The following is a 13,791-nucleotide window of genomic DNA, read 5'->3' as shown; positions in this document are numbered from 1 at the left end:
AAAATAATGGGCTACAATAGCATCAGAAACAAAGAGCAACAACAATAAAAACAGAAGCAACAGCAAATAATCACAGGAGTAGGCATAATAATAGTAATAATAATAATAATAATAAGCATAAACAAAAGCAGCTATCATCTTATTGTACATTATCCCGAGTAGAGAGCACCATTTTGCTGTACGAAAGCCCGGTCCTCGGATTCAGACATCTTGCTGTACGGAAAATATCCGCTATGGAGGGCGCCATGTTGGCACTACGGAAGCCCGCGAAGTCCCGGCTGGTTTCAGACTGCAGAGATAAGAGCGTGAGAAGTTTTGCTGTCGTGCTTTGGCGCGGCTGCTTTGTTTTAAAGGGCCCGGTCGGCACGGAGTGGGGATAGGCAGGTCGGGCAGCGTGTCCTTTTCTTCCTTTCTCTGCGTGCCTCGATGCGAGGGGAAGGTGCATATTTTTGCTGGTGCTTAACACTGGTTTCGCAACTCGCCCTTCCTATAGGGAGGAGCCGGCATATAGGGTGATGGGGCGGGAAAGACGGCTCATCGCACGCTGTAAAAGGGAGAAAGTCAGAAACTTTGTTTGGTAAGGGAGTGGGGGCGAGCAGACCCTGTGTGGGGCGGAGCCTGGTGGGGGAAAACCTGCTGCTCTAGAGGTGGGGAAGGAACCCACTGAACTGGCTCTTTTAATTTCCCCAGTCTTCAGCGCAGTCCGTTTCGTGCATAGCTCCTCCCCACAAATCCAAGCTTGTATTGCACAGATTGTAATGAGAGCTAAATTACTGAGAAGGGGGTATGACTCCTAGGAATTGGGCAGTAGGCTTGCATTGGGAAGTTCATAGTTCAAGCTTGTCTAGACTGTGGCTGCTTTGCAGAAGGTGGCGTTTTGGTGCTCCCTCTTGCCTGTCTGGAGCAAGCGTGTAGAGAAGTAGTTCCCTAAGTGGGCGGATCCGCCCTTTGCGGGGCTTTGGGCGTGGGGGGCGCTAAGAGGCAAGGGAGATGCAGGGAAAGCTGCCATCACTAGATCAAGTCCATCAATTTCGTGGAATTAATAAAGTAGTTTTACTTGGGTAGTGAATGTGCAATTAATTGTTACTGTTTTGAATTCTGTTGTGTTATCTATCATCTTCCATAGTGGGCTGTGCAAACTGCTATCCTAAACTGGTATCTGAAGAAGTGTGTATGCACACGAAAGCTCATACCAAAATAAAAACTTAGTTGGTCTTTAAGGTGCTACTGAAATAATTTTTTTATTTTGCTATCCTAAACAAATACTTTCCATAGGATGGGGAGCACTGGGGACACATTTATGGAACCAAGGGGTGGTGGTTCAAAAAGGTTTGGGTACCCCTGTGGGGGGAAGAGACGATTGGGAATTACTATGGAGCTTGAATTTGGAACCGGTGTTATAATTTTTTTTCATGCCATGGCTCTACCTAGCCCTAGCCTTAATGGTGAAGGGAGCTTGGATTTGGCCCTAGGGTCTGATCTCGATGCCAGGGCTCTATCCTCCCTCAAATTGACACTGTCCCCGAGTATGTGCAGAGTATCTCAGTTATGACCTCAAGTGCAACCGTCCCCTTAATAATGGGTAGAAAAAATGTGGTTTTAGAAATGTATCTCCAGTACCATTCAGATGATGTGGTCAAGCGTAATCCTATTGTATTAATTGGACTGATCCACTATGATTCCCACCCAGAGGTCTTACACACTACAGAAGAAGAGGTTCTGCTTCCCTCCTCTTTCAAAGTGTTATATAAGATACTCTTTAAAGGGTTGTTGTGAGGATAAATAGGGAGGAGGAGAACTTTGTATGACACATTGAGTTCCTTGGAGGGCAGGTGGGATATAAATGTAAAGAAAGAAAGAAAACAATCTGAACTTGCCGGTGTTGGAGCATAGTCCACCCTCAGATGGCAACAGTCTAGCAATGACCCTAGACTCCAATCGTCAACCTCGTTTGGTGTTCAAGGACCTCATGATATGCCTGATAAACCACCAATTCTCATCTATATCTAAAGTTTTCCATTTATAGCTGGAGTGCTATTGCAATTCATGGCTTATCCTGGATTCTTCAAATATCGGATTGATAATGATGGACAAAGGTCCTTCGGTATGGGTGAAATGTTAGGGCTTTGAGATGTAGCAGTTTAGTGTAGATTTTATTCCTGTGACGTGCTTTCTGTGCTAAGCAGAGAAGTGGTAGACCCAGTTTGACCAATATTGCATAATGATAGATCAAGTTAGCATAGTGCTCCCTCCCCTCCTAATTTTATCTTCACAACAACCTTGTGAGTTCCACTAGGCTGAGGGGTAGCAACTGATCTGTTTTTGCAAGATGTCTTTTTAAAACATTAGGAGAGATAGCACAATACTCTTGACTGCTGATTTCCGGGCACAACTTTTGTGTCCAGATTTTCACTTATTGAAATATGGCAACCCTATATTATTAAATTGTTGTTACTGTTTTATTGTGAACTACTGCCCTGGAAATATTATAAAGGGACACCTAATTAATAAACACAATTTTAGCTATTCATTAGATGTGGTATCTAATGGATGGGTATCTGATAAGTACTATTGTCCCCATTTTACAGATGTTGAAGGGGAAAACTGACGCCAAGAGAATAGTGTTTTGTCTAAGGCTGCCCGCAACCCAATTCTATTCATGTTCACTTGACTGCATTTTTTTTATGGATAGTAATGGGAGCTACTGCCAAAAAAGCATGCATAGGATTGCAGACCTAGTGAGTAAAAGTTGAACCTCAAATGACCTATTTGACACTCCGCTCAAATCTCTTAGCCTCTGTGCAGGGGCTGCAACTTGTGTGATGAAGCAGTATACTCCTGAGCGCTGGTTGCTGGGAAAAGATAGCTGTGCTGTTGATGCAACAAAAACTTTCAGTGTGCAAGGCTCCTGTTCGATGCACCAGAGAGCAACACCCTTTTCCAGAACATGCCATTTCATTTCCTCCCCCGTTTTTCACCCCAGTAGATGCTCAGCATCCTGTGCCCACAGAGCATGCTAAGTCCTTATTTCCTCCCTATATTTTAAGAATGCTTCTTCCAACCTCTTCTGCATGGCTGGTTCCATTTTGGCAACCTATAGAGTGCCACTCGGCTCCCGAACTTTCGAGGAAATTATGATTGCGTCACAGGTGCTGCCAACCTCCCTTCAAATTCTGTTTGCACTTGGCTAGTTGCCTCTGGTTACAAAATGGACTAAGTGCACTTTGCACCAAAGCGGCAAGTCAGTTGTGAGATATCGTATTTTTATGTGTATACGACGATGCTTTTTGCTAAAAAGAATTGGGTGTCGTCTCATACACGTATAGTGAATGCAGAGGGGGGGACGTGTGATTAATGGCAGCAGCAAGCAGGTGATTGGCAGCGGCGATTTGGCGGGTGATTGGTGGCTGCTGGCGATTGGCTGCGGCTGCGGCAATTGGGCAGGCGATTGGCAGCTGTAGCGAGGTGTGCAATCAGCAGTGCCTATGGCAAGTGATGAGCAGGTGGGGGTGAGCAATTGGCAGAAGTAACCTCCCCCACCCCCCAAAAAAGCTAAGCAACTTAATTTCTTAATTTTGGGTTCAAAAAAATAGGGGCCGTCTTATACACGGGGGCATCTTATACATGGAAAACTGGTTGCGTGTGTAGGCACAAATATATATATATATATATAATATATATATATATATATATATATATATATATATATATATATATATATGCGCAAATCTAAAATGGCATTGGGAAAATCTGGAGGGAGCAATCGCTCAGAACGAAATCCTGTAATGTGCAGGTTTTGCAATTCATGAGCTATTAAGAGCCACGGCATCTTTTTATTTTTTATATTATTAGAATAAAAGCTATGATGTGTTATCTTTATCTATTTATAGAGAATGACTGGAAGTAGCAGGAAAAAGCACAGCATGGATGTAGAAAACCCCGTCAAGGAAACAGTCCTTATTACAGGAGGAGGTGGTTATTTTGGTTTCCGGTTAGTATACTTTTATTTTAGGACACATGGAACAATCATATTTAGCAATGAAGTAATATGTTTGTTTTAAATAATTTATTATCAGGAGGGCATAAATAAAATAATTTATTATCAGGAGGGCATCCTGATAAAGTTTGCAGATGACACCAAATTGGGAGGGGTGGCTAATACCCCAGAGGACAGGATCACACTTCAAATGACCTTAACAGATTAGAGAACTGGGCCAAAGCAAACAAGATGAATTTTAACAGGGAGAAATGTAAAGTACTACACTTGGGCAAAAAAATGAAAGGCACAAATCCAGGATGGGTGACACCTGGCTTGAGAGCAGTACATGTGACATGAGTCAACAGTGTAATGTATCAGTTAAAAAAGCCAATGCAAATCTGGGCTGCATCAATAGGAGTATAGCATCTAGATCAGGGGTCCCCAAACTACGGCCCGGGGGCCGGATGCGGCCCAATTGGCCTGCCAATCCGGCCCGCGACGACCCCCGCCGCCCGCTCTTGCAGCGCGGCAGCGCTCTTCCGGGTCGGGAAAAAAGCGCCGAAAATCCTTTGTGCGCATGCGTATGGGCCTCTCCCGACCCGGAAGAGGTCATTTCTGGTGCACTTCTGGGTCGGGGGAGGCCCATACGCATGCGCACAACGGATTTTCGGCGCTTTTTCCACCCTGGAAGCGCGCCGCCGCGCCAGTAAGTGCCCGTGCGCATGCGCACGGGTGCGCACTCCCCCGCCTGCCGGCCCGCACAGGCACGCGCTCCCCCGTCCTCCGGCCCGCCGCGCGATCGGCGTGGTGGGAACCGGCCCAAACGCCGGTAAGTCTGGGGACCCCTGATCTAGATCAAGGGAAGTAATAGTACCACTGTATTCCACTCTGGTCAGACCTCACCTGGAATACTGTGTCCAGTTCTGGGCACCACAGTTAAAGAAGGATACTGACAAGCTGGAACGTGTCCAGAGGAGGGCAACCAAAATGGTCAAAGGCCTGGAAACGATGCCTTAGGAGGAACAGCTTAGGGAGCTGGGTATGTTTAGCCTGGAGAAGAGAAGGTTAAGGGGTGATATGATAGCCATGTTCAAATATATAAAAGGATGCCATATAGAGGAGGGAGAAAGGTTGTTTTCTGCTGCTCCAGAGAAGCGGACACAGAGCAATGGATTCAAACTACAAGAAATAACCTAAACATTAGGAAGAACTTCCTGACACCAAGGAGTGTGGTGGAGTCTCCTTCTTTGGAGGTCTTTAAGCAGAGGCTTGACAGCCATCTGTCAGGAATGCTTTGTTTCCTGCTTGTCAGGGGGTTGGACTGGATGCCCTTGTGGTCTCTTCCAACTCTATGATTCTATGATTCTAATTTCTTTCTCCCCTCACCAACACACACACACACACACACACACACACACACTATACAGCTATGGGGAAAGGCTGTAGCTCAGTGATAGATGCATGCAGAAGGTCCCACTTCAGTCTTCAAATTCTAGCTCTGTATTGTCTGCACTGACTGGCAGCAGCTCTCCAGTGTTTCAGGCAGGAGCCTCTCCCAGCCCTACCTGTAGATGCCAGGGTTTGAACTCTGGGACCTTCTGCATGTAAAGCAGATGTGCTACCTGTAATTTCATAATTTTGATTCCCACCAGTTCAATCAACTGAAGCTTAGGTTGGGTCGGTCTTCTGATTAAAATCTGCAGAGTGCGTAGTTATTACCAGTAGAACCGTGAAAAGCCCCTTTGAGTGAAAATGGGGGTGTTAGGTAGATTTCTGTTTAATTATTATTTGCTGGTGTTTTGAGAGTTCCTTTGATTGCGCAATAATATATTCTAACTGGTATGGAATATTACCTTATTTGATGTAAGGTGTTTGTTTCAAAGTCATATATTTTAATATTTGGATTGGATTCTAATAGGATGTGCAATTTTCATATGTTGTTTTTTCTACGGCTTTTAAACTGCCTTGTGTATCTGGAAAGGCAGTGTGCCAACTGAAAGTGAAATGAAATCTGTAGGGTTTCAGAGAAACTCAGCTGCCGTCAAATACTTACTGATTTCTTCCATCCTTCTGGTGGAGCCTCTTGTGTTCCAGGTTTCCTTGCTAGTAACTTTCATTGCCTGTCACATTCCAGCCTAGGTGGTACCCTTTCCAAGAAGGGAGTAGATGTCATCCTCTTTGATATCACCGAGCCCATCCAACCGATGCCACAAGGAGTGAAATTTGTGCAGGGTGATGTTTGCGTGGTCTCCGAAGTGGAAATGGCGCTCCGAGGCGTGACCTGCGTCTTCCATATTGCTTCCTATGGGATGTCTGGCCGGGAACAGCTGAACCGAAAACTTATAGAAGACGTCAACCTCAAGGGGACAGAAAACATAATCGAAGCTTGCAGGAAAGTGGGCGTCTCAAGGCTGGTTTACACGAGCACCTACAATGTGGTGTTTGGGGGCCAAGTGATCGAAAACGGGGATGAGTCTCTGCCTTATCTCCCTCTTCATCTCCACCCTGACCATTACTCCAGGACCAAAGCCTTAGCTGAGATGAAGGTTCTGGAAGCAAACGGAAGCTCCCTCGAGGGAGGGCGAGGGTTGCTGAGGACCTGTGCCTTGAGACCTGCCGCCATCTATGGGCCCGGAGAGCAGAGACATCTGCCGAGGATCGTTGGCTACCTCGAACAGGGCTGGTTTCAGTTCCTGTATGGGGATCCCGGAGTCCTAATGGACTTTGTACATGTGGACAACTTGGTGGAAGCTCACATCTTAGCTTCCGAAGCTCTGGGAGATAGTAAGGGTCACAGGTCAGCTGGTCAAGCTTACTTCATTTCCGATGGCAGGCCGATCAACAACTTTGATTTTTTCCGGCCTCTCATAGAAGGCTTAGGCTACCCCTTTCCGACTTACCGCCTCCCTCTGTCTGTTGTTTACTTCTTCGCATTTCTCACCGAGATGGTGCATTCCGTGGTCGGGCGCTTATATAACTTCCAGCCCTTCCTCACTCGCACAGAAGTTTACAAAACTGGCGTCTCTCATTATTTCAGCCTGGAAAAGGCCAAGAGGGAGCTGGGGTACGCGCCATGTCCGCACAGCATTGAAGAATCAGTCGAGTGGTTTAAATCTCATGGCTATGTCCATAAGTCCAGGAGCTACACTGCAAAACATTTATTTAGGGACGTGGTACTTGTCCTCCTGTTTGCAGTGGTGATCCTTTCCTGGTTCCCCAGAGTCGTCTGATGGGAGAGACCAGGTACTAGCGAGGAGACAGGCTTCTTTGCACTTCTTTTAACACTGGTAAAATAGGAACATGTCGGGAATCAACCCTTCTTTGCTAACCCGGATGTAGGAACATCTTAAGGCAGATCCACGCCATACATTTAAAGCACATGACCCTCCCCCCCCCCCAGCAAGAATCATGGGAACTGTAGTTTGCTAAGGGTGCTGAGTATTTTAGTTCTGTGGAAGGGAGACTTCAGTTCCCAGGATTCTTTGGGGTTGTTGCCCTCCACCCAGGCAATCTAGAGGAATTATCAACGTGCAAATATGCATTCCAGCCAAGCAAAACCACTTGTGGTGGAGGTAGAGCAGGCGCAGAAGTATGGCCCCAGGAAAGTCCTGAGGGCCGAATAGAGAGGTTTGGAGGGCCACGTTCAGACCCTGGGCCTGAGATTCCCCACTCCTGGTACAGACAGTGCTGAGCTGGATGGCCCAATGATCTGACCCCTGTTCCTACATTATGTTCTATTACAGAATTATAGAGTTGGAAGGGACCTTAAGCCATCCCTGGGTGCAAAAAAAGGAAAAAGAAGAAGCCTTTTTAGCAATTGTAATGGACTGTGCAGGACACACTGATATTTTAATTTCTTTTTTTCTTATTTTACCTGTCACATTTAATTGAATTACAGTTTGAATTCCAAACAATGCAGCTTGTCTCAAAATAAAATGCAGTATCAGAAATAGACGATAAACTACAATTAAACATCAGTATGAATGCGGTGGTTGTTCCCTCTCGCAGCCTTGGGTTGTAAATTCGCAGACCACCTGAATGAAGCTCGCCATCCATCCTTTGGGAACCCCTTTTTCTGTTGTGTCTGTAATATTTTGCCTCTTGGAGTACTGTACTTGTAAAAGGTGTTATATCTAATAACTGCCGGAGCCTCACACTTGGCAAAACTTGAGGTTTACGGGTTTGTTGCTGATGTTTAATTATAAACACACCTGCTTGCTGGCTGATGCCCACAGGGGGTATTCTAATCGCTCTTCCAGCAAACTCACAGCTTCAAAGTTTCTTCCTAGCGCCCTTGTTGTAAGTACTTCTCCTTTTATGCTTGTTTCATGTTCCCTTGCTTGTAATGTTCTTTCTGGAAACAGAAAAATAAATAAATGAAAGCCTTAACTTAAACCGTGTAAGCCAAAAGGGACTTCGGTCGAACACGGAGATGAATGATGTTGGAACTGCAGTTACGAGGCTGCTGTTTTCCGTCTTCTGCCCGTTACAGCGCTGAGCGGAAATATCAAGCAGACTTTAAATTTATAATCTAGGGAGCTGCCATTTTTACATTTGGAGTGAGCCTCCATATTGATAACGTTAAATCCCAGGCTTGCAGCCTCTTAAATTACTTCTGCATTTTGGAATCTGGAGCCAGCTGAAAACTCTGCTTGTTTCTCTCTAAACCCCCAAAGTTTTTAATGGGGGATTATATTTCAGATTGGGAGGTAAATGGGTATTTATTTTTTAAAAAAGCAAATTGGTCGGCAAAGGCAAATTGGTCGGTTGCACGCATCCCCTTCGGCTTTTTATAGGATTAGCATGTGGTGCAGTTTTTGGCAACAGTCCTATTGAGGCATTTGGCAATGTGTGACTCTAATGTGATACATTGGGGGGGGGGGAAATCACGTGACCTACCCCACTGTCGGACCGCACACCAGTGCATAAATATGACCCCACTTTCTTGCCTTAAGTTGCCTTACATGGTTACAGTCAACGTGTTCCGAAATGCCCAGTCAGGGCTCATGTCGGGCAAAAGACCGTTCTCCACCTGAGGGCTGCCTTAGATGCTTATTGTAGTACAGTGATTCCCCAACTGGGCGGTATCCCCCCCCCCTGGAGGCAATGGGGTTACCTAAACAAGTGGATGTTGAAGGCAAAATTGACTATTGGACTTTGAAAAGCTGATATCACTGGATTAAGTTAGTCAGTTTTATTGAATTAATTAAACTTAATCGTTTTAATAAATAAATAAATGTGCAAATCATTGTTTTTGTTTTGAATTTTATTGCGTCATTATCTTTAGTAGTGGTTTTTATAGGGTCGGGGAGCACCGGGGATGAGTTTATGGAACCAAGGCTGCAGTAGCTCAAAATGGTTTGGGAATCATTGTTGTAGCACTTTCATTTTAGCCGGATCACAGATACCGGGCAAGTTTAAGCTGGTGCTCTTTTAGCCTTTGTCGTCTTTTTCTGTCTGATCGGGCATAGATAATGGCAGCAATTATTTGAACCAAAGCACTATGTCATAATGTTTCTAAAATTTAGCGTGCTATTTAGTGCTAAATATAGATTATCTGAAGCACGGCTTAAAAGATCTCTCTCTGTGGGGGGGGGGTGTTATTTTTTTTAAAAAGGGGGGGGAGAGGGAGAGTGCTGTTGAAATCAGTGCACAGCTGCAAGTAGAAATGGATAAAACTTGAAATGTTGGCATTTGAAGTGTATTCTTCGCTTCCCCAAACACCTTGAAAGCCACAGAGTAGGCTTTGATATTTTTAAACCTTAAACAAGGAAAGTGATTTATCTAGAATTGTAGGCAGCTGTTTAATCAGGCACAGAATCAGGAACTCCAGTGAAATCAGAGTTTCTTGGCCTCTTACACACACACACTTATTTTTCATGTGCATGTGCGTAATCATTTAAAAACAGTGGAAATAATACTCAGTTTGCTGCATCACAAAAAATGAAGGCAATCCAGCTCTTCTCTCCAAATGGTATGTCGCGTGGGGTGGGGGATTCAGAATGAAGACGCTACTTACAAAACCACCTGGTTGTGTGGGGAAGATGGCTTCACACATGCTTGTTAACCTCTTTTATTCATGGAGTGTCTTCCTAATGTAACACTAATGTCTCAACAAGCGAAACTGATCTGTAGAAAATGTAACTTGAAAAACGAGACATTGCACATACTTTTGTAAACCAAGAAATCTTTAATAAAAAAGCAAAGGGAAAAAAGAAGCACAAGGCGTGAATTTACTCTGAATTTATTTTTCGAGCCACCTAATAAATATTGGGTGAAATCCAGTGGTGTTCGTCTACTGACAGAGCAGGCACCATTTCCAATAGAGAGATTCCCTCCCCCTACATCCATCTGTGCACCCTTAAATTTTTCCCCGGAGGACACCTGGAGGGTAGGGGAGGCACATAATAGAGGGGAAACCCACTTGTGTGGTGTTGGATATTGAGAATAGCTAGTCAATAGTACAACTGCACCTTTAAAAGGAAGAAAAGGGGGAACACCAAACCTCCCCTGCGCAGTTCATGCTCTAGTTTCCTAAAGATTAGGCAACTGTAAGCGCTCGGTGTGGGGCTGCCCTTGATGGCTGCCCTACAAGCTTCAAAATGTATTCCCGTTGTTTTCACTAGAGCTACTCAATCAGATCACCTGAGAGGCCACAGTCAGATGCATTTACAGAGTATAGCCTGAAGCAAACAGAAGCAGAAATCACAAATCGCCCTAAAGTTGGAGAATAAAAAGAACTCGCCCAGTCATATGAACAGCACATATCATAAGCCTGTGCGTAGTCAATGGGACTTGTTCCCAAGCACAGGAGTCAAGGCTAACAGTTCAGTCCTACATGTGTTGCCTCGAATGCAAGCCCAGTTTAGGTCAATGAGACTAACGGCCACATAAGGGAGTATAGCATTTCAGCCTATGTTTAGGCACCTTCCAAACCTGCCAAGGACCTGATATGCCATAGGTGGAGCAAAATCGCTACCATTTTCCCTTCTACGGCTGCCCCCTAGGTAGCCTCAGAGGCTGCCACACAAGTCTCTTGACAGAAAGAAAAATGATGTTTATTTCTTTTCAATATATTTATTGGTTTTATAAACATTAAACAAATATAGAACAAACACAGGACAAAATACAAAAAAACCTACATAATACAAAAATACATTAAAAAGAAATACAAAATACAAAAACAATCTTATTCTAACTTTAAATCTAAACTTGTTGACTTCCTCCTTTCTCTCTCAACTGCATTTCAAAATATAACATCCTTAGTACTTTCCAAATGATGTTTGTTTCTTTGGAGCAGGATGAGAACCTGTGACCCTCTGATGTGGTTGGACTACAACTCCCATCATTCCTCAACGTTGACTGGGTCAACTGGGGCTGATAGAACTTGGAACCCAACAGCAACAGTTGGAGACCCACAGGTTCATCATCTGTGATCTGGAAACAAGTGGCATGCTCCCTATTTCTTTGCCAACTACAAAAAGGACCCCCCACCTTGGCATTGGGTGGCGTCTAGATGTTGTTGGACCTTCCAATTCCCACCATCCCTGGCCACTTGCCAAGTTGGCTGGAGCTGATGAGAGTTGGAGCCCAAGAACACCTTGAGGGCCACTGCTGGTATAAAGGGACTCCCATCACATGTACACACACTTCCCACCACAGCATTTAGTTGAAAATAAACTCTTCTTGAAATCTTGTCTCCTCTCCTTGGTCATTTCACCCTAATAGTAGCAAATGGTGAGGGGGGGGGATCACATAGTTTCCCACTTGGCAGTAGACGCTGTACACCAAAGGGAACAGTTTCCTTAGCGAGAGAAAGAAAGAAACTATGAGGTGGTGCTGTATCTTGTTTGTTTTTGCTTTAAGAGCTATTTACACACAACACACCTGTGTGCACCCCTTCTTTCCTTCAAAATGGATACGGAACACTTTGAATGTATGCTACTGCTTTATATCTTCCAATCCCTTGAAGTTCAAAGCTGCATGGTTTTTTTATCAATGTATGCATGAAACACAAAGACAATTTGTCATTTGCACCTGTAAAGGCTCGATTTGCATCAAAGCCATATTCACAGATCTGTTTTTACTGTTCTTTAAATTGTTTTTAAAAAGAAAAGAGCCCCAAACTTTATTCATAATATAGTGCCTTTTAGAAAAGTTTGGGAGCTAGTGCGCTCCCCTCCGGCACCCTGCTTCTTCTGGCAGTCAGCTTGGAGAGAGAGAGAGAGAGAAAAAAAGGTTTCCGAGGGTGGCATCCTTTTGAACCCATGAAGCTGCCTTATTTGGAGTCAGACCGTAGGTCTACCCAGCTCAGAGTTGTCTTCACTGACTGGTGGCGACTCTCCAGACATGGCAGCCCTACCTGGAGATGGCAGGGATTGAACAATCTGCAGGCAGAGCACATGCTCTCCCACTGAGCCCTCTTCGCCCCTTATCCAGCAGGGCTTTTCTTACTGCCCAAAGCATCTTCTCATCTGCTTTGGCTCTCATTACACATCCATCAAACAGTTCTAAATTTGTTGCTTGCTTCTATGTTTTTATATTGTTGTAAACTGTGTGCTCTGATCCATGGGGTCACGAAGAGTCGGACACGACTAAAGGACTAAACAAATCACAAACAAAACTGCTGTGATAGATAGATAGATAGATAGATGATAGATAGATAGATAGATAGATAGATAGATAGATAGATAAATAGATAGATAGATGATAGATAGATAGATAGATAGATAGATGATAGACAGACACAGTGGTATAGAAATACTTTTATAAATAAACAGAATAAATCTCAGCCCTGTCCCCTTCCTCTTCGTCCTCTGTATACATGGTGAAACCCTGGCTCCCTTTCAATTTGTCAGATCCTGTATCAGTGAGGCTAGAATGGATAAGAGGGAGACAGTGAACAGGTCACGCTAGTCCCTTGGTCAGGGTAATGACCTTGGCTGATTAGCTCATTACCTGCCATCTGCATCAAGAGAGAGAGAGAGAGAGAGCGCAAATGAGTGAGCCTTTCACCTATGCTCCTCACCCGGCTGGTAGGTAGATGAGAAATGGCCATTGTTGTTGTTGTGTATATGTGAGCAAAAATGCTGGAAGCTGGAGAGAGAGATGGCTTGCTCTGTGCTGATCCTAAACTGGACTTTGGGGCTTCTCTGGAAATCGAATGGAGGAGCAATATCTATGGGTGTACTAATGTGGCAAGCCCCATTGTCCCATGCCCAGGATGTATATATGTGTAAATATGTGTAGATGTGCAACTTTATGACCATAAGAGCTGTTTAATAGGGGAATGGACTGCCTCAGATTTTGGATTTTCCTTCACTGGAGGTTTTAAAGCAGAGGTTGGTTGACCATCTGTCATGAATGCTTTAGTTGAGATTCCTGCATTGCCAGAGACTGGACTAGATAGTACCTTCCAACTCTACAATTCTATAAATCTCTTCAATAAAGCCATCTATCCTAAAGATACCACAATCTCCACTGACCTTCACAGCAAAGAAACCAAACTCTGGGTAAAGCGCAGGCACCCCCGGACTCTCACTGCTTGGTGATTGGGGTAGCACATAACTGAGAAATACTTTTTACATTCCAGCTTTTGCACACATGGCTCGTGTCAGCCTCTTCCCCGCAAGCCACAATAATTTCTCCGGAAACTGATGCTATTTTGCATGACGTCTCCCTTGATGAACAGCAGCTGAGAACAGTAACATCTCACATGTACATTTCATGCCCAAAGCCCCCACTGTACAATTTGCAAGGGATAAAATGATTCCTCGGAGGAGCGAGGGATTTCCGTAAAAGATGGACTGCCC

General features: G+C 44.6%; 1 protein-coding gene across 4 annotated transcripts; it reads left to right on the top strand.

Annotated features, from left to right (window-relative positions):
• The first annotated feature begins 239 nt into the window (after positions 1 to 239).
• SDR42E1 (short chain dehydrogenase/reductase family 42E, member 1) lies at positions 240 to 9,549 on the top strand. 4 transcript variants are annotated; one of them, XM_035119346.2, is made up of 3 exons: positions 240 to 305; positions 3,891 to 3,991; positions 6,114 to 9,549. In XM_035119346.2, exons 1-3 carry the CDS (start codon positions 246 to 248, stop codon positions 7,207 to 7,209), a joined length of 1,257 nt encoding a protein of 418 aa, XP_034975237.2. In that variant the 5' UTR covers positions 240 to 245; the 3' UTR covers positions 7,210 to 9,549. The 4 variants fall into 4 exon arrangements, with proteins under 4 accessions (XP_034975237.2, XP_034975242.1, XP_034975243.1 ...); XM_035119351.2 differs by having other exon boundaries at positions 249 to 384; XM_035119352.2 differs by lacking the exon at positions 240 to 305 and adding an exon at positions 392 to 577.
• Positions 9,550 to 13,791: the final 4,242 nt, after the last annotated feature.

This window comes from Zootoca vivipara, chromosome 6 (genome assembly GCF_963506605.1).
Source record: "Zootoca vivipara chromosome 6, rZooViv1.1, whole genome shotgun sequence".
In the NCBI taxonomy this organism is placed as follows: domain Eukaryota; kingdom Metazoa; phylum Chordata; class Lepidosauria; order Squamata; family Lacertidae; genus Zootoca; species Zootoca vivipara.
Note: the sequence above shows the minus strand (reverse complement) of the source record. Positions and strands in the feature narration are given on the sequence as shown.

Excerpts from the sequence above, each read along its gene's own strand:
- SDR42E1 (XM_060276063.1), top strand. The coding sequence starts at position 2,535 with ATGTGGTATCTAATGGATGGGTATCTGATAAGTACTATTGTCCCCATT. Across the intron at positions 2,739-3,890 it reads TGCATAGGATTGCAGACCTA|AGAATGACTGGAAGTAGCAG; the intron begins GTGAGTAAAAGT and ends ATCTATTTATAG. Across the intron at positions 3,992-6,113 it reads GGTGGTTATTTTGGTTTCCG|CCTAGGTGGTACCCTTTCCA; the intron begins GTTAGTATACTT and ends GTCACATTCCAG.